This window comes from Mustela nigripes, chromosome 11, assembly GCF_022355385.1.
Source record: "Mustela nigripes isolate SB6536 chromosome 11, MUSNIG.SB6536, whole genome shotgun sequence".
NCBI lineage: Eukaryota > Metazoa > Chordata > Mammalia > Carnivora > Mustelidae > Mustela > Mustela nigripes.
The window spans coordinates 10,299,703-10,319,280 of NC_081567.1; the positions used below are offsets into that span (position 1 = coordinate 10,299,703).

The following is a 19,578-nucleotide window of genomic DNA, read 5'->3' on the forward strand; positions in this document are numbered from 1 at the left end:
CGCAGAGTCCGACCAAGTGCTGACCGCCCCCCGGCCGCCACCTTCCGGTTCCTGGAGTCTTTGGCAGGGAGGACCTCGGGAAGGGCGGGTGCTGGGGCGGAGAGGGGGGGGTCTGTCCTGAGAGACCTTGGCGTGGGCCTGCCCTGCCCACATGTGCCCTCCGAGCGCACGTCCGCCTGCCCTTCCTGGCGGGGAGCACATCCGACCGGAGCTCCCGCAGGTTCCCGCCCTCCGGTGTGTGAGGCGAGGGGTGTTCGGTGCGCTCGTCCCAGGCCGGCGTCCCTTCGAGGCTCCACAGATGAGGAAGTCACGGCTGCGAGTGGTGGTCACACCCCCCTCCCCGGTCTGCCGGAGACTGGCCGGGGGCAGCGGTCTGAAGCCCTCAGTGTCACTCACCGCTGCTCCCCGCGGCCGGCGGCTGGTGCTCTCGGTTACCCTGAGCGTCCGTACGGCCTGAGCGCCCGTACGGCCTGAGCGCCCGTACAGCCTCCTTACTGCCCCACTGAGGACCAAAAAGATGTGTCAGGAAGAAAAATAGTGTTAGAAAGACCAGAGGACACCGAGCATCACAAGCCCCGGTCTGAATAAGTTCAGGATTGTTGGCTGGCCTAACCCGTAGTGGGTAGACAGTTGTCACACACTGAACGGTCCCTGCCAAGCGGAAGCCCCAGTTTCTGGACATGGATGTATTTGGAAGGTAACGTTCTCCCAGGGATGACTCGGTTTCCCTGGGGTGGGGACCAAGAGGAGAACAGGGTTCCAGAAATCGAGAGGGCCTGGGGGCTGCTGTCTGGGCCTCTCCGACCTGGGGTCCAGTGGGGTGAGCACAAACAGGGCTGTCCGTCCTTCCGCTTAGGCGCCGCAGGCTCCGCAGCTGGACCCCTGCTCCCACATGGGATCGGTGCGCGGCTTCCCGGGCCTCCCCGCGCAGCCGCCAGCCGCCTTGGCTCAAGGATCAGATTTGAAAGCTCGCAGCTGGTTGTAGAAAATCCAGGTCCCTAGGGGTCTGGTGGCCTGGAGACAAGTATGGTGGGTGGGCCTAGCTTGGCCCCTCCAGTAGTGGGGCTCCTCACTCCAGGTCCTGGGTTAAATAACAAAGCAAGGGAGGTTGGATTGGCCGGTGGTTCTGCCCAGCCTCATGAACTCCGATCAGATCAGCCCCGCGGTGGTCAGATCAGCCCAGCGGTGGTCAGTGCGTCAGTGCGTCGCGGGACCGACCCCCTTCAGCCCCACCCCACCCCCAAGGCACACACATCTTGTGGTTTTATTTTAAGGAACTGTCAAGTTGAGGCCAGTTATGATACAACACCGGTTAGTAAAGGTGCTTCCTGCCGGATTTCCTTCTCAGAAGCAAGATCAGGGGTCTGCGAAGCGTTTTGCAGCAGCACGAGCCTCACGCACAGCCTCTGCTCTTCTAAGATCTCAAGTTCCCCAAGGCAGTAACGACTCCCATCCAGGAGTCAGGGCGGGACCGCGGGGGACATCCCCCCTCATTTCCATAGAAGCTTTCGGGTAGATCCAGCCAGAGGCGGAGAAAGCAGGACCACACGCCGGAAGCATAGCTGCTTCCTGGAAGGATCTGTCGAGTTCAGACCAAAATTGGCCTCTCCCTTGTGGTGACCGGTCTAGGACCTTTTTGGGAAAATCCTTCACAAAACACAGGAGGCAAGGGTTTCCAAAAATGGGGGGTCAGAGTGAGGAGCCTAGGGGGTGCGGTCACAGAAGCCAGAGCAAGTGTTGGCCTGTTGGCCCTGCGAAGGGACCAGCGGGCCCCGAGCTTGTTGCAAGGGCCACAGGGGCTGTGTCACACCTGCGTACGTCACCGGTCTGCAGGTGACCCGTCCCCTCGCTGTGCCCCGCCGCGTGCTGTATCCCCTTGGTAGCGCCCAAGGAACCGAGTCCTTGAGTCGCCGTCTCCACCACCCCTCTGGCTGTCCCGGGGCTGGGCAGATCCGTGGGTGGCCGCCCAGCCCCGGCGACTCCCATCTGGGGCACGATTTCCTTCATTACTGAAGTTAGCGTCAAGTTCAAAGATTACCACAAAATCCCCTGCAGTGGGAACCCCTGGGTTCATCCTCCATGGTTAGCCGATGAGCTTCAAATAGCTGTCGCTGTGTGACACATCTGGGCTTCAAATAGCTGTCGCTGTGTGACACATCTGGGCCCCGCCAGCAAGGGAGTGTCCGCCCGGCCGTGGGTGTGGAGTGGGGGGCAGGGGCCAGGCTCGAGCGGGGGAGGAGGTGGGCTTGCGAAATTCCACCCCTCAGCTGGGCATCGGCCAGACCCGCTGGTGCAGCGCCTTGAGGCTGCGCCCGTGACCTTGGTTTCTGTCCTCTGCCCTGACCTGGTCAGGAAAGCCTCCCTCCCAGCCGCAGGTGACTGACCCTGGGAGCCCCGAGGGCCTGCTGTCATTCATGGGACATTTCCCTCGCTTGCGGCCCAGGTTCAACAGCAAGAAAGCGCCCCGACTCGGGCTGGCGGTGTGGACCCCGTGTCCCCTCCGTTCTGCTGACCTCGGGCTGTCCTGTGCACAGTCTGCAGCTGGTCGGGCCCCCGCCCAGCTCACAGCAGCCCGCGAACGGAGCTGTCCCCTGTCCTTGCAGGGAAAGCACTAAGGCTCCGAGTCAACTTGCCAAGGGGGCTCCCAGCTAGAAACGGAGCAGTCCCATATCCAGAGCAGGGGCGGGTGTGTGTGTGTGTGTCCAGTGGACGGCATGGACGTGTCCTCCCCCAGGGCGCTGCCTCCTGCAGCCCAAAGGCGGGTCGGAGCCCACACTCCCCAGGCCTCGGGTCCAGGCGAGAAGAAATTCCCAAGGGTGGGACTCAGGTGTGTCCCGAGCCCTCTCCGAGTTCAGGCACCCGGTTCCCTTCTGATGAGGCTCCAGGGGTCATTCCCGACCGGCCCAGAGCCCATTTCGGGTCCAGTTTCCTGAGAAATAAGACTCGTGGTCCCTTGGGACGCAGATCTCGGGCACCCCGCGTTTCTGCGTGCAGACCCCCGCTCGCAGTCAAGAGCCTTGACCCTTCCCGGCCAGCGTCCCCTCCACGGGGTTCCGCTGCCTGCCAGTCCGTGGCAACTCGGGGACCCCGATCCTGCCAGTGTGGGCACCAGGAGAGAAGTGGTGCTAAGGGCTCGCCCAGGGCGTCCCCCGGCGGCTGACCCCACCCCAGGAGGAACAGCAGTTGGGAAAGGACCCAGAACAGCCTCAGAACAATGGCTGATTTGTCCCATCCTGGAAAAGCCCTAGACTTGCTCTCTTGACACAAGCTCCCAGGGGGCCGTGCCCGGGCCTCAGGCTCCGCTGTCAGACCCGTCTCCACTCGGCCTGTCTGCGTGGCCCAGCCCTGGGGATTTCCTGGTTGAGGAACTGGCCAGCCCGGCCCCAGTGGGGAAGGCCTGGCTGGAGACGGTGGCATCTGGAAAGTCGCGAAGCACCACAGGGCCCGGAGGGACAGCCCTGCCTCCTTCCCAGCAGGCCCGGTTTGAGAAGCTCCTTCTCTGGGGTGTTGGCGCCGGCAGACTCCTCCCAGTCGTGCTCATTGTCCATTCTCATGACCAAGGCCAGAGCAGAGGAGCCCAGTGGCTGAGAGCCTGGGCCTGGGGTCCGGACTTCCTGGGTTCAAATCCCAGCTCTTCCCGTACAGGCTGTTTCCCGCTCTGTGCCTCAGTTTCCGCATCTGTAAAGTGGGAGGAATAGGGGCCCGTCCCTGAGAGCGTCCTCGTGAGGACAAGGTGTTCATAAATACAAAGCTCTCCTGACCCCGGGCCAGTCCCTCCATCGGGCCGTCAAGGGGCAGTTGGGGGGGACCCTGGGCGGCTGTTCCGGTGCACAGCTAACCAGGCCCCAGACAGCAACTTCCTCATCGCTGTGATCTGATCGTCACCAAACCGTACGTTTTTCTGCAGTTTTCTGTATGCTTCACAATAAAGTCTTAAAACTTTTTTAAAAGTTTAAGTCGCCCCCCCCCCAAAAAGAACCTGCTATCTGTTATCTCATTCCTTCACCTAGCTCGTCCCCTCCCCCCCGCCTTTTTTTTAACCCTTTGATCACTTGCTTGTCTCAAGCATGCATTCAAGTCGGTCCGTCCTAGCCTCACAGAGGCTTTGCACCTGCACGGCGACAGAGGTCACTGCCCGCCACAACGGGACGTCGCTTTGTCTCGCGCCACGGATGCCCCGGCTGCCGGTGCCACGGGACGAGGTACGGGAAGGCCACGGGAGGGAAGTGGCAAGGTGGCAGCTGACCGCTGGAGTCTGCTGGGGACCCTGGCTGCCCTGGCCCAGGGCCTGTTACACAAGAGTGGAAAGACCACGGGAGGAAGGGAAGGAAGTGCCGAGACCCGGCGCCTAGGAGGTCCCGCTGGCCGCCAGCCCCGCTGACTTCCCCTGCCCACCCCCTCGCTGCGCCCAGGTGAGCCAGGCCCGGGGCTGGGCGGGGACCTCAGGGCAGCACCGTGTGGGACCAGGGGACAACCAGAGAGCAGCCATCGAAGCACAAACATAACCCAGACCCTGCGTGCCGGGGCTGGGCAGATTTCCCAAGAGCCCACTTGCAGAAGTGGCAGCCTCAAGAGGACAGGACACCCCAGCTGCCACCCACCTGCTCCCTTCCGGTCACCGCTGTCCCCACCCCGGAGGTCACCCTGCCTGCCCACAGTGTAGACGGGCGATGGGGGTTTCTCAGCTTGGTCTACATGGCGTCCTGCCGAAGGTGTGCTCTCTTGTCTGCCTTCTGTCCCTCCACCTTGTTTCTAGAAGTTTCCCTATGTTGTGTGATGCTGAGCACTGTATCCTCCTGCGTGGGAAGATTTTATTTTATTTTTTGAGGATTTTATTATTTGAGAGAGAGCACCAGTGGGGGGAGGGACCGAGGGAGAAGCTGATGCCCCGCTGAGCAGGGAGCGGGACTCGATCCCAGGAGCCTGGGATCCTGACCTGATCTAAAGGCAGATGCTTAACTGAGCCAGCCAGGCTCCCTGCAGGAAGATTCTAGATGCGTCACGGAGATGACCAGAGAAGGGCCTTGCAAGGCTGGCCACACCCAGGACTGGTGACCTCCCAGTGACCACAAGCGATGGGCCGAGCAAATCTCTCAACATAGCGGACGTGCCCCCTGCCCTTAGAACCAGGAACAACCACCCACGTTACCGGTCATGGTAACGGTCACACATCGGCATGCTTTGGCCACCTCACCCGCAGGAGTCCAGGGGGACTCGTGGCTCTGAGTGCTGGTGGCCTTTGCCATGGCCTCTGGGTCTTGGAATCTGTGCATCTGGGCCACCAACTGGCCCCGCCAACCAGAGCCTGCAGCCTGGGTTGGAGGCCACCTGCCCTGTGACCTCGGACCCGCTCTGTAACCTCTGAGCCTCCGGCCCGACATCCCCTCTCAGTAGAGCCTGTGGTCCCATCTCACTCAGGAGGAAACTGAGTCAGGACCGAGGGTCCACTTGCTCAGGATTTGAACGCAGTTCTTACCCAAAGCCTGTCCTCTCCGCTCCTGGCTCTCAGTCACGCACCCCTGCAGATATGCACTTGACTATGCACTTGACGTTCACTGGCTCACACACGCTCCCATGGCAGGGACTGGAGGACCCTCTGCAAGCCAGGTGCCAGGCTAGGGCTTGGGGCCAGAGCCCTGTCGCAACAGGCCAAGCCCTTGCCCTCATGGGGCTCATGTTCTGGTAAGGAGACACGTTGTTAAAAAAAGATGGAAACCGGCAGTGTGTCAGTGTAGTAAGTGCTCTGAATCGAAACAGGAAAGGTGGGGGGACGGGGCGGGGGAAGCATGAAGTTTTGCTCCTTTGCACGAAGTTACCCAGAAAGGCTTCTCGGAGGAGGTGGCATCTGAGCAGAAACCTGAAGGCCAGGAGGGAGGGAGTTAGGGACCAGGTCCAGGCGGCCCGCAAGGGAGGGATGGGCGTCCCCAGGCCGCGGGGCTCGGGGCGCGCAGACGGCGGGGAGCGCCCCGCAAGCGCTCGCACCCACCGGGCCGTCTGAGGCCGCCCACGTCCGCGCCGTCGGCGTCCGAGGAATCCCAGAAACCGAAAGAAGAAGCGGCGCCCTCCCTGCCCCCTCCCGCCCCCTCCCGCCCCCTCCCGCCCCCTCCCGCCCCCAGCCCTGGCGAGGCCGGAGCGACTTCCTCTTTCTCCCGCATTTAAGGCCCAGCCGGGGAGCGCCCCGCCGAGGGGAGGCCCCGCAGCCCAGCCATGGGGGACACCTTCATCCGCCACATCGCCCTTCTGGGCTTCGAGAAGCGCTTCGTCCCCAGCCAGCACTACGTGAGTAGCCCGCGGCGCCCTGCGGGGGGCCCTGCGGGGGGTCCGGGGGGCCTGGCGGGGGGCGGGGGGGGCGTCGCGGAAGCGCAGGTGCCACACGGCGCTGTCCCCGCGCGCTCCCGGGGCCCCGGCCCGTCGTTGTGCGCCTGCTTGTGCGCCCCTGAAACGCGCGCGCCCGGCACCCCGGGGCCCTCGAGGACGCGCGGCCTTGCGCCCCCGCCCCCGCCAGCCGACCTCACTCCGTGCCGCCGCGCCCCAGCCGGGAGGCCCCGAAGGCTCCCGGTTCGCGTCCGGGCAGCGCAGCGCGCCACTGCGGGGCGCGCTCCTCCGGGCAGCCCTCCCTGACCATCCGCGGTGTCAGGGAGCGGTCCTCCGGGAGGGACGCCTGCCGGCAGCCCTCTGTCTCCCTCCGCTGGCCCTGGGGTCAGTTACACTGCCGTGGGATCCCCTCCAGGAGGTGACACCACCAAAGGGCCCGAAGTGTCCCCTCCCCTCATCCGCGGTCCTGGGAGACGGGGATGCATCTGCCCAGACATGTCCACCCCGCCCCACCCCACCCCACCCCACCCCACCCAGGGACCCCAAGCCCGGAGGAAGGCCAGGGAGGAACTTGGCTTTGTAGGGCACCTGTCGTATCCTGCCTAAGACCTTTCTTCTCTTTCTTCACTTTAAATTTTGAAATATATTTTTTAAAGATTTTATCTATTTATTTGACAGAGAGACACAGTGAGAGAGGGAACACACGCAGGGGGAGTGGGAGAGGGAGAAGCAGGCTCCCTGCTGAGCAGAGAGCCTGATGCGGGGCTCGATCCCAGGGGGATCCTGACCTGAGCCAAAGGCAGACACTCAACCCACTGAGCCACCCAGGCGCCCCGAAATAACTTCAAACTTGCAGAGAGTTTGCCCCTGAAGTGCAGATAGCTCCAGTGTCCCCCCACCTCCCACACCTGTGCTCCCTCTCTTCCCCCCCACCCCTTTCTCTCCACCAATCATTCCGGAGTAAACCTAAGTAAAGGCATACTTTTTAAAAAATCAATTTATTTGAGGGAGAGAGAACTCAAGCCGACTCCCCGTTGAACACGGGGTTCAGCCTCACCACCCCAAGATCATGACCTGAGCGGACACCGAGAGTCCATGCTTGCCCAACTGCACCCGCCAGCCGGGCGCCCCTCGACTGTGTGTTTCTTCAAATCAGAAGCATCCTCTTCCGTCACCGCCGTGCAGATGTGTCAACATCAGCAAGTTGGTGTGGATGAAACACGGTCCCCCCCGACCCCCCGACTTCACTCGGCTTCCACCCGTTCCCCTGCTTCTCCTGTAGTAAGAGTGTGCCAGGGTCTGGGATCCAGCCCAGGACCACCTGCTGCATTTCAGTCCTCGTCCCCACTCTCCAGACGCCCTTCATCTGCATCACTCCTTGTTTAACTTTTATTTCTCTACGTCATCTCTACACCCAACACGGGGCTCCAACTCATGACCCTGAGATCAGGAGAGGCATCCTTCACTCACTCCGCCAGCCAGGCCCCTCCGAGTCTGCTTTTTGTTTGTTTTTGTTATTTTTTTCTCTCTTGATGTAAAATTTATGTAAAATGAAATCCACCCATCGTAGGGATACTTTTGCAGGATGTCCCACCGTAACCCAGACCCTGGTCAAGGTAGAGATTGTCGCCATCAGCCCCCGGTTTCTCTCACTCCCCACCTACTCCTCCACCAGCCCCCGGACGCTACCACCGTTCTTTTTTTTTTTCTTTTTTATTTATTATATAACTTTTTTTTTTTTTTTAAGATTTTTTATTTATTAATTTGACAGAGAGAAATCACAAGTAGACGGAGAGGCAGGCAGAGAGAGAGAGAGAGAGAGAGAGAAGCAGGCTCCCTGCTGAGCAGAGAGCCTGATGTGGGACTCGATCCCAGGACTCTGAGATCATGACCTGAGCCGAAGGCAGCGGCTTAACCCACTGAGCCACCAGGCGCCCCCACCGTTCTGATCGCTGTCCGCCTTGCGTGCGTGGCGCTTGTTCCAGAATGTCGTGGAAGGGGAACCCTACCTGCCACGTGGGTGGTCTTTTGTGTCCCTTTCACTTAGCGGGATGCTTCCGAGACCTACCGTGTAGGTGCACCTGTCAGTGATTTGTTCCTTTTTGTGGCTCAGTAGAACTCTCCCAGTTCTATTTTGGTTTCTCCTCACCAAGTTTCCTTTCCTTTTTTTCTAATAATGTCTTCATTGAGCTAAAATTCACCTAGATAACTTGTACAACTCAGTGGTTTTTAATAGTCACAAAGTTGTGCCATTATTCAATTTATATATATATATATATACATATATATATATTTAAAATATATATATTTTTAAAGATTTTATTTATTCTTTTGGCAGAGATCACAAGTAGGCAGAGACAGGCAGAGAGAGGGGGGGAGGAAGCAGACTCCCTTCTGAGCAGAGAGCCCGATGCGGGGCTCGAACCCAGGACCCTGGGATCATGACCTGAGCTGAAGGCAGAGGCTTTAACCCACTGAGCCACCCAGGTGTCCCTTAAATATATTTATTAATTTGATGTATTTATTTGATAGAGAGCATGAGCAGGAGGGGCAGAGGGACAGGGAGAGAGAATCCCAAGCAGACTTGGAGCTGAGCAGGGAGCCCAACGTGGGGTTCGATCGCACAACCCCGAGATCACGACCTGAGCCCCACCCAAGAGTCGGAAGCTTCACCGATTGTGCCACCCAGGTGCCCCTCACAGAGTCAATATTAGATTTTCGTCACACCCCAAAGAAACCCCAGCCCCGTTAGGAACCTCCATTCCCAGCCCAGCCCCCACAACCACTCATCTACCTTCTGTCTGGGTAGATTGTCTCTTCTGGGACCATACATGGGGCGCCTGGGTGGCTCAGTGGGTTGAGCCTCTGCCTTCGGCTCGGGTCATGATCCCGGGGTCCTGGGATTGAGCCCCGCATCGGGCTCTCTGCTCAGCGGGGAGCCTGCTTCCCCCGCCCCCCGCCTGCCTCTCTGCCTGCTTGTGATCTCCGTCTGTCAAATAAATAAATAAAATCTTTAAAAAACAAAACCAAAAACGGGACCATACAGTCTCTCCCCGAGTTCTCAAACGGTCTGAGCCCAGGCTCTTCTGTCTCACCGCCCATAACTTTCCCGCTAACCCCAGGAGCCCCTGTGTCTCCAACTTACAGATGAGGAATTTGAGTTCATTTGGGAGGAGCTGAACATCTCGCCCCGGGTCCTAAAGCTGGAGAGCAGGAGCTCTGGGGTCCCTGAAGTCGGTGCCCTCTCAGTCACCCGGGTCACCCGAGGGTCACCCTGCTCTCCACCGCACCCCTGCCCCCAAGTCCCAAACTGAACGGGGGCCCCCCCCCCCCCGCCCAGGTGTACATGTTCCTGGTGAAGTGGCAGGACCTGTCTGAGAAGGTGGTCTACCGGAAGTTCACGGAGATTTACGAGTTACACGTGAGTGCCCTGCGCGCACATGCGTGTGCATGCGCGTGCGCATGTGTACATCAGGGAGGGGACGTCGCACCCAGTCCCAGCTCTGCCCTTCCAGGGGGAGGGTGGCCCCAGTGCTGGCCGGGAAGGGAGGAACGCAGAGCACCCCCGGCCCACAGCGAGGGGCATTATTCCTTAACTTAGAGCATTTCCCTTAGAGCACGTTTTCGTGTTTATTTTTTTTAACGTAAACTCAATTAGTTGACATATACCGTATAATTAGTTTCAGAGGTAGAGGCCGGTGGTTCAGCCGTTGGGAATAACACCCCGTGCTGGTCGCATCCCGTGCCCTCCTCAGGGTCGCTCGTCGGCTGCCCCGGCCCCCCGAGCCCTGCTCCAGCCACCCTCAGTGTGTCCTAGAGTTGAGAGTCTCTTACGGTGTGTCCCCTCCCTGATTTCCGTTCTATCTTTCCCTCCCTTCCCCTATGAGTCCTCCGTCCTGTTTCTTAAATTCCACAGACGAGTGAAATCCTAAGATAATTGACTTTCTCTGATGGGCTTGTTTTGCTTCATTAGCATAATACCCTCCGGTTCCATCCATGTCGTCCCAAGTGGCAAGATTTCCTTAAAGTATGTTTTAATGGGATAAAATACACAGAACATAAACTTAGCATTTTTTAAAAAGATTTCATTTATGTATTTGGCAGAGAGAGAGGGAGAAAGAGGGAGAGAGTGAGCACAAGCAGGGGGAGTGACAGGCAGAGGGAGAAGCAGGCTCCCCGCTGAGCAGAGAGCCCGATGCGGGGCTCGATCCCAGGACCCGGGGATCATGACCCGAGCCGAAGGCAGAGGCTTTAACCCAGTGAGCCACCCAGGCGCCCCGACCCACAAGCCTTTTTTAAGATCAAGAAAATAAAACATTACAAAAGAAGTGGAAAGCACCCTATATCCCCTGCCCTTGTCCCGGCTCCATCCCTGGATGGACACACAGACACACACAGACACACACAAGTCCAAGAACAAGACAGAGTCGTGTTAAGCGTGCGTTTTCCGCAGGCTTTCCAGAAGCCGTCAGCATCGTGGCTGTTTCCTTCTCTGCCTTTTTCCTATTACTAGGTCGTGTTTTTGAGACCGGTCTGTACTGATGTGTATGTGACGCCGTCTCTCCTCTTTAAACTGTTCTGGGTTGTTCCAGTGTAGGATTAGCCCCTTTTTACTGACTGGTGGACTCGTTCGTTCGTTCAACAACTATTTACCGAGCACCCAGAGTGCCCGCGCGTCCTACTTGGTGAGCAGGAGATGCTCTGAAGGTGACAAAGGCATAAAAAAGATACAAGTCCTTGCCCTCCCTTGTGGACCTTCAGTCCTAGCGGAGGAGTCAGGTTAACAGACAGAACACAAGGAATTCGCACAGTATGTTAGACAGTCGTCCGGACTTAGTGGGGGATGGGAGCACTGAGCTAGGAGGGGAAACCGCCAGGGAGAAGGTTTCACTGAGGGGGTGACATCTGAGCAAAGAAAGAAGGACAAGAGAAAGAGAAAGCGCTACGGACAAGTGGGGGCTGGGGGAAGAATGGGAAGAGCAAGTGCAAAGGCCCTGGGGCAGCAGTGGGCGTGCAATATTCAGAGATGCCTGGAGCAGAGGGAACCAGGGAAGGGTGGGTAGTGGCGGGGAGGTAAGTGAGGCGGGCGGGGACAGGTTTGCGGCGGGACCTTGCAGACCAAGGTGAAGCCTCTGGCTTCCAGTCTGAGTGAGCTGAGAGTCGGGGAGGGCTCTGGGCAGAGGGGAGACGGGATCCAGTTTAAGTGTGACGAGGGAGCTGGATTGAAGACAAAGACGGAAGGGGGCATAGGTCCGGGCTCGGTGGAAGCTCAGATCGAGATGGCGGCTGTGTGGGTAGCGACGAGGGTCAGATTCTGGACAGATCTCAGGAGTAGAACCAGAAGGATCTGCTGGTGGCGTGAGCGGAAGGTAGGCCAGAAAGAGCGGACCCAGGACGGCAGCCGGAGCGTCCGGCCCGAGCCAGGTGGAGAGTCGATTCCGAGTCGGTGCCTTCACCTCTTCTTTCGTGTCCAGAAACTGTTAAAGGAAATGTTTCCTATCGAGGCGGGGGACATCAACCCACAGAACAGGATCATCCCCCACCTGCCAGGTGAGGAGCAGGGTCCCCTGGCCCGGCCGCCCTGGCCTGCCGCACCCCAGCCGCACCCCCCTCCTCCCGCCCCCTCGGGGACTCGACCTGGGCGTGTGCTCACGGGGCCTCTGCTGTCCCTCCTGGGCCCCTCCAGCCCCACGGTGGTTCGACGGGCAGCGGGCCGCCGAGAGCCGCCAGGGCACCCTCACCGAGTACTGCAATGCCCTCATGAGCCTGCCGGTCAAGATCTCCCGCTGTCCCCAACTCCTCGACTTCTTCAAGGTGCGCCCCGATGACCTCAAGCTCCCTACGGACAGCCAGTGAGTGGCCCCTCGTTCCGGCCCTGAAGTGGACGAGGGAGGGGCGGTGGGGAGCTCTGCCTGGGAAGGGGTGCGGGACCTCTGCTAGGACAGCTAAGTCAAGTTCAGAGAGGGCAGGCGACTCGCCCAAAGTCACACAGCCCAAAAGAGAAGGAGGAAGGGTTTCCACTCTGGCCTGTGTGACCTGGAAACTGTACACCCCCCCCGGCCCCCCGCCCCCAGCATCCCTGCCGAGTCTCCCCCTGGAGCCCGCTGAGCCTCCCGGTGCTGGGTCCGGGGTGGGGGAGCTCTCTGGGCTGGGGGTCCAGCATCCTAGGTCCGCAGCCTCAGCTTGCCTTCTGAAAGCAGTTTCCCCATCAGTAGGGGGTGGGAAGGGCCAGAGGGAGGAATGGGGGTCGAGAGAGCATTTACAAGGGGTGAAGCGCTCCTAGGGAGGGGGCGCGGGGAGGGCGGTGGCCACTGTTGGTGGAAAGCACCGGAGAAGCCGGGGGAGGTCCCATGTGCCGTCCTGCTGGGGAAGGTCCCTCTCTCGGTCCCTCTCGGCTCGCTGAGTACGGGGGAGGCCTGGGGAACACACAGCTCCACTGAACAAACCCCCCGACCCAGGGCAGGGCAGCGCAGCGCTCATGGGCCTGGGTGGCGGAGATGCCCGTCGCCCGTTGGCCGCTGCCCTGAGGCCCCGGAAGAAGGGAGCTGCCCCCCCCCCCCCGAGGTGACAAGAGCCTTTCCCGGACCAGGGTGCCTCACCTGCGTTCAGCTGTTGCCTCCTCCTTTGGGTCTGCAGAAGGCGGGGGTGGGGGGCCTCTCCTTGCCCATCCCGTGGCTTCCTTCCCTCCGCAGCAGCCCCCAGAGCCCCTACATGCCTTTTCCGCTTGGGCAGTTCTTCTGTGGGTCCGCCTGGAGCGTCTGCTCCGCTGTGGGAAGCTGCACACCTCACCCAGACTCTTCTTTCCTGCAGGACGAAAAAACCAGAGACCTACCTGGTGCCGAAAGACAACAACAGCGTTTCGGGTGAGTGGCGGGGACGGCCACCTGTAGGTCACCCCACGGCGGGGGTGGGGGGATATGATATAGGATCCTGAGCACAGGCTCTGCAGGGAAATGGGCTGGGGTGGCGGGGGTGTGTGTGTGTCTCGGTGGCTTGCGCTAAAGGCTGGGGGTCTTTGGGGGTCGCTGGTCATCAAGTGAAGCTTTTGGAGCTCCCATCTGTGGCTGCAGAGCCCAGCCCGACCCTGGCTCCCAACAGCCCACGATGTCGTGGCTGAATGAATGACCAGGTCCAGGGGTGCAGGCGGCTGTCAGGGCTCATGGTGTCCGATCTGTATGGCCGATACTTGTTACTAATACAACCTGACGTTGATTAAGGACTCACTCTGCCCCAGGCCCTATTTTAAATGTCTCGCACGTATTAACACATTGTAATCATTTCTGTAACAGTAGGAAGTGGGGGTCAAAGTGCTACTAGCCCCATTTCACAGCTAGACACGTGGAGGCTTGATTTAACTGGGGACTCAGGTCATGGCATCCACGAAATGGGGAGCAGGATTCCAACCAGTCGGTGGGATGCCTGGATGGGGTCCATGGGCCATTCAGGGTTTGCTTGGGGGCCCAGCAGGGTCTTAGTCTACACGGGGTGAAGCGCCACAGACGTGGGGGAGGAGGGCGGGAAGGTCTTCAACGACAGAAATGAATTTTCTCACCGTTCTGGAGGCTGGGAGTCTGAGATCGGGGTGTAGGACACCAGTCCTGCGGGGTCCGGGCCCCATCCCTATCTCTTCCTTAAAGGCTCTAACTCCAGATACAGATTCCAAGGTCCTGGGGCTTAGGGCTTCAACATGTGAATTTTAGGGAGGGAGGAAGAGACATATTTCAGTCCATGACATAGCGCAGGAGCAAGACCCCGGGGGGGCAGGGTAGAAATGCAGACTCTCAGGTCCCGCCGCAGACCTATGGCATCAGAACCCGCGTTCCAGCAAGACCCCGGGGCGATCGGCGTGCACATTAGGGCCCTGGGGGGCTGCTCACTAACTCGAGTGAGAAAGAGTGTGTGTCGGGTGTGTGACTAGCGTCAGGAACACAGCAGGTGCTCGGTCAATGCAGGGCTGCCAAGACCGGCTGGTGTCGGCCGCTTTCCAGTTGGCAGGGGCGGGGGGGGTCCAATTGCTGCGTGCCTGGTTCTGGTGGCCTGTGCAGGGGACTGCCTGGAGGAGGCAGCCCATCGCCCCTGTCTGCTCACCCCGCTCTCCTTCTGTCCAGACATCACGGGCCCCATCATCCTGCAGACGTACCGGGCCATCGCCGACTTCGAGAAGACTTCGGGCTCCCAGATGGCTCTGGCCACGGGGGATGTGGTGGATGTCGTGGAGAAGAGTGAGAGTGGTCTGTCTCCCTGCCCTGCTGGGACCTTCCCCACTGACGGGCTTGTGGCTCCTTTGGGGGGGCCCCGACTGTCCTCCCCACGCCAAGGGCGCCTCCTCAGCCTCCCGGGGGAGGATTTGGGCATCTGTGCATCCCGGGTGGGGGGGCGGTTAGGTCCAAGTGGCCAGACCAGCTTCCGGGCGTGCTGGGTGGGAAGCAGACTCTGGTCTGAATCTGAGTGTTGCATGTCTGTGTGTGTGTGTCCTGCTGTCCTTACCACCCTGGGGGCTGAGGGAGGTGCCACGCGCCCCCCCCCCCCCGCCTTCTGGCCTCCCCCCTCCCGCAGGCTGGTGGTTCTGCCAAACGAAGACAAAGCGAGGTTGGGTCCCGGCGTCCTATTTGGAACCCCTGGACAGTCCTGACGAGTCAGAGGACCCAGAGCCCAACTACGAAGGTGCGGCCTGCCCTCCACGGCCGTAAGGATGTGAGGGGCAGGGGACCAGAGGGGCTCCGGGCTCTTCAGAAACCGGAAACAATCATATCCACTTTGGGGTTGGCTAGGATTGTGCGGTGGACAGTAGGTCACGGAGGAGACCCCAGAGTCTGGCTCGAGAGGCCCAGGTAGGAGGTGGTGCCCTTGGTCAGGACAGAGAGCCAGGAGGTAGAGTAGGGCTGGGTCCGGCTCTGGCCGGGTGCAGCGGGAAGCTGGCGGATGAGCAGCGCTGCGGTTCAGGAAGGAGTACTGCCTGGAGGCGGGGGCATCCTCGCTGACAGCAAGGGGAGAACCCACAGCGCCCCCAGCTGGATGGGGCCTATGGGGAGGTGGAGATAAGTTAGATGACCCGTATTTTAAAATGGAGAGATTTCACAACCCAATGCGGATTTATGGCACCTGTGGAAAACCCGGTAAAGGCACGGATGCCGGGTCAAGGGGCTCAGGTCCCCCGTGGACGGGCGCTCCACCCCTGCACTGTCTGCCCAGCCACGCGGCCTATTGAGGTGCCTGGTCCTTGATGTGGATGTGTGGATGGTGGGGGCTGTCGCGGGCAGAGGGCAGAACTGCAGGTGACCCACGAGTGGGGGGCAGGAGCCTGCAGAGGGAGACCAGCCAGGACCAGGGGAGAGGGCGGTCCTGGGCTCTTGCTGGAGGAAGCCTCGGGACCCAGAGAGCAGAGGAGGGGAGGCAGGCAGGTGCTGGGCCGACCCTCACACCGTGCCTCTGCCCCCGCGGCCAACCAGGTGAGCCCTATGTCACCATCAAAGCTTATACCGCTGAGATGGAGGACGAAGTGTCTCTGCAGGAGGGAGAAACCATCGAGGTCATTCATAAGCTCCTGGACGGTTGGTGGGTCATCAGGTAGGAGGGCGTCCCTACTCCCCCCCCCCCCCCCCCCGCTGTGCCCCCCCCGAGGGTCAGCCCTGGCCCAGGGGCTGGTCTGTTTGGGCTCCATGCTTACTGGCGAGTGGGACTCCGGGTAAGCCACCGCCTCTCTCTGGACTCAGTTTCCATTTTGGTAGCAGATCAGTGATTATCCCGCCCAACCCGGCTGTCAGGGTTCGGTGTCCTTGTCCTTTGTGACTTGGGGTCACCTCGCCATCTGTTGTTCTTTCTACAACACGACTCATTGTTGCGTTCGTTATTTTACTTGAGAAGCTTTTTGCTTTGAAATCTTTGGTTGTCACTGATTCTTGTCTGGTCATGCCTCCTGGGGGCTCTTCTCAGACCCACCGGGCCTCCCCAGGTCCTTGGACACCCTTTCAGAGCCTGGAGTCCTAGGGCCTGTCCGCGGCTCGGCTCGGAGCTTGTGGCCACAGCACCCACCATCAGCCTGGCCCCGGCCTGGGGGCTCGGAGGCAGGCGGATATCTCTTGACGACCAAGCACAAAACCCCAAATTAAAAAGCTTTTGGAAGAAAGCATAGGGGAACTTGGTGACCTGGGGACAGACAAAAGTTCTTAGACACAGGAAGCCGTGGCTTTGAAAGAAAAAACTAACAAATACAGGGTGGCAGATGTTCGACTGCAAACACATGTCCCTAGGGGTCAAGTTGGACCCGCTAACTTCCTCGCACTACCAACATCATGGCTGAGGGGCCTGTCTGGCACAGATAAAGAAACTGAGGCCTGGTGGGACAGGGTCTGGTGTTGGCCAGGCTTCAGGGTGTCTGCAGCCTCCAGCTGCCTTAACCCCAGTTGTTTAGAGGGACCCCTGAGCCCCTGCTCCCCCTGTGACTGCGGGGGCTTCGAGGGCTGCCTCTGTTGCAGGAAAGATGACATCACAGGCTACTTCCCATCCATGTACCTACAGAAGTCTGGGCAGGACGTAGCCCAGGCCCAGCGGCAGATCAAGAGCCGAGGGGCACCTCCCCGGAGGTGAGCGCGGGTCCCGGGACTGGATGGGGGTGAGGAGGGAGTGCCGCGTCCCCTCTGTGGGTGCAGGCCCTGGATTGGCCTTGTGGCGGAGGGGGGCACTCCAGCCAGCTGGGGAGTCAGCGCCCTCGCAGGATCGAGGGTGGACGTGCCCTCCCCCACCGTGGGGCCGGCACGGGGGCGGTGGGAACGCAGGCGTGTGGGGGTGCAGGGGAAGACCTCGATGCCCCCGTGCCTCGGGCTGGCCCCCCAGGGCGGCGGCAGTCCAGAGGGCTTCCTGGGAGGGGCCGGGCTGAAGGCGGGCGAGGGGCGTGGGAAATGGACCTCCAGCCCCGCCGCGTCGTGTGGGGTCCCCGCCCCGCTCCCCACAGCCCGGGGCCAGGCGTTGGACCCCAGGGCGGGTCCTGCGAGTCCCTGCAGGCTGGGACGCGGGCGCAGCGAGGGTGGCCCGGCCTGCAACGCCCCCGTCCCGCTGCACCCAGGTCGTCCATCCGCAACGCGCACAGCATCCACCAGCGGTCGCGGAAGCGCCTCAGCCAGGACACCTACCGGCGCAACAGTGTCCGCTACCTGCAGCAGCGTCGCCGCCCGGGGCGGCCGGGACCGCGGAGCGCAGCCAGCCCCCACCGTGAGCGCGGCCGGCCCCCTGGGGCGGGGGGCGGGGCTGCTTGGGGTGGGGCCTGGAGGAGGGGTGGGCCTTCTTGGGGCGGGGCCTAGAGGGTGGGGCGGGGCCACGGCGGGCATGAGAGTCCTGAGCTGTCTGGAGGTGGGGCTGCCCGGGGAGGCGGGGTCAGGGGTGGGGCCTGGAGGGTGGGGCGGGGCCTCTCATCAGGCCCCCGCGCTTTCCGCTTTCCGCCGCAGGGGAGCAGCAGGAGAGCGAGCGCGCAAAGCCACAGCCCGCAGTGCCCCCGCGTCCCAGCGCAGACCTCATCCTGCACCGCTGCAGCGAGAGCACCAAGCGGAAGCTGGCGTCGCCGGTCTGAGGCCGGGCGGCTTCCCCGAGGTGGTGTCCTGGCTTCTCCGCCCTGCCCCGCCCCCTCCCTGTATACACCTGTACAGACCCAGAAGTCTGGATGCCTCGGGCAGCCCGGCCCCGCCCGGCTAACTGTTCCGCGCTCTCAGTTGATGCTGCAGGGAGTGGGCAGAGGTCCTGCAGAGCAGCCGGGCGGACCCGGCTGGGGCGTGCCCTTGGGGTTATTTATAGAATCGGGACTGTGGACTGTGCGCTCTGCTGCGGCGGGAGGTTGGGGTAAGTTGCAGGAGCCGAGGTCCAGGTCCGTTGGCACACCGCCCTGGCCTTGGCCCAGACTAAGTTTGCACGGGGCCAAGTGCAATAGGAACCCCCGGTCCCCCGCACACCCCCGCGCTGCCTGTTTGGACAGAAGCTGCCTGCTAAAACTCTGGTCCCACTGCAGAAGAGTTCTGAGGAAGGGTGCCGCAGCGCACCCTGTGTGCCCCTTAGTTCGGTGACAAAGAAGAATGATCATCTAGGTATAGGGAGATGGTTATTCACTGCCCAGTTAGGAGGCTGTACCAGAAAGCAGTCACTCACTGATGCACCGTCCCTCCGTCCCTCTCCGGCCCCACCAGCCCTGCTGCCAGCCCATGGCCTCAAAGTCTTTGCTGGTGGATCTTCTGCAAAATGCGAAGACACCAGGGTGCAACCTGGGCTGCAAATCTTGCAAAAGCAGCAGCTTAAGAGGAAGGCAGTGGGGAGGGGCGCCCCTCCCATAGGGGAGGTGGCTCAAGACAATGGGCAAGGCTGGTCCCTTTGAGAACCTCCCGGGACCCTTCCTCTGCTTTTTGCACACTCGGTGTGCTGGAAAAGTGCAGCCCCTCCCGCGCTAGCATGCGAAGCTGTGGGAGAATGAACCACCAACCATCCCAACCCCTTTGCTTGTTCAGTCGCAAGTATGATTAAAAAAACAAACTGTGTGAGATAAAAATACTGATTTTCCTAATTTGTATTTTGATTTTTTCCAAGCTAAGTTCCTGATCAAATGTTTTTCTCATGGTTTCCTGCATCCTTGGTCCCCTGGAGGTGGCCTTGTGCTGGCCCCACTGCTGCCTGCTGAGGAGGGGGCCCCGGGGGGGTGCAGGGGCCTGAGGGCAGGGGGGGGGGGCCTCTGCCGTCCCCCAGCGGAACCTAGGGAGAGCGCTGAGCGCCGGGCAGGCACGCCTGCAGGGGCCTGAGTTGCGCAGCAGCTGGTGTGTGTGTGCGGAGAATTTTCCAGGGGCCAGGCACAAGGCGGGGCTCGCTCTTTTTCTTGTTTCCGGTTCTGAGAACAACCCTGTCAGGGTTATGGTGGTGGAAACCAAGCCTCAGAAAATGTAAGCGGGTTTTCAGGGTAATATGGCACGTGGGTGGCAAAGCCCGGAGACGGAAGGAGGCTTTTCTTTCTGCTTCCAAAGCCCTACAGGACCCATTAGGCTCTCCTGACCCCGCAGAGCTCCTGGTCTGTGGCTCAGCCCTAGCGGCGGGTGCTGTGGCCGATGGGCACTCAGGGAGGTGACAGGGTCCCGGCTTCCAGAGCTCCAGCCCCCCACCCCCACCCCAGGCCAGTGTTGGAAGAGGGACCAGTGTCCTCTGGCCGCCCTGGGATGGGAAGACAGGGCCTTGGGGGGATGCCGCGCACTCTCTGCCCCTAGCAACTGATGGGGACCACCAAATCCAGCCCCCGGC

The 19,578-nt window shown here is 60.9% G+C and overlaps 1 protein-coding gene across 1 annotated transcript; it reads left to right on the plus strand.

Annotated features, from left to right (window-relative positions):
• The first annotated feature begins 6,144 nt into the window (after positions 1-6,144).
• NCF1 (neutrophil cytosolic factor 1) lies at positions 6,145-18,856 on the plus strand. The gene is made up of 11 exons (XM_059414728.1): positions 6,145-6,279; positions 9,656-9,736; positions 11,790-11,865; positions 12,002-12,167; positions 13,126-13,178; positions 14,424-14,546; positions 14,872-14,979; positions 15,765-15,882; positions 16,791-16,898; positions 17,378-17,523; positions 17,757-18,856. Exons 1-11 carry the CDS (start codon positions 6,208-6,210, stop codon positions 17,876-17,878), a joined length of 1,173 nt encoding a protein of 390 aa, XP_059270711.1. The 5' UTR covers positions 6,145-6,207; the 3' UTR covers positions 17,879-18,856.
• Positions 18,857-19,578: the final 722 nt, after the last annotated feature.

What these genes read in the sequence shown, in the direction of transcription:
- NCF1 (XM_059414728.1), top strand. Translation starts at nt 6,208, where the DNA reads ATGGGGGACACCTTCATCCGCCACATCGCCCTTCTGGGCTTCGAGAAG. An exon ending in AGACAACAACAGCGTTTCGG is followed by an intron (nt 13,179 to 14,423) that starts GTGAGTGGCGGG and finishes CCTTCTGTCCAG; the next exon opens with ACATCACGGGCCCCATCATC. An exon ending in CGAGGGGCACCTCCCCGGAG is followed by an intron (nt 16,899 to 17,377) that starts GTGAGCGCGGGT and finishes CGCTGCACCCAG; the next exon opens with GTCGTCCATCCGCAACGCGC.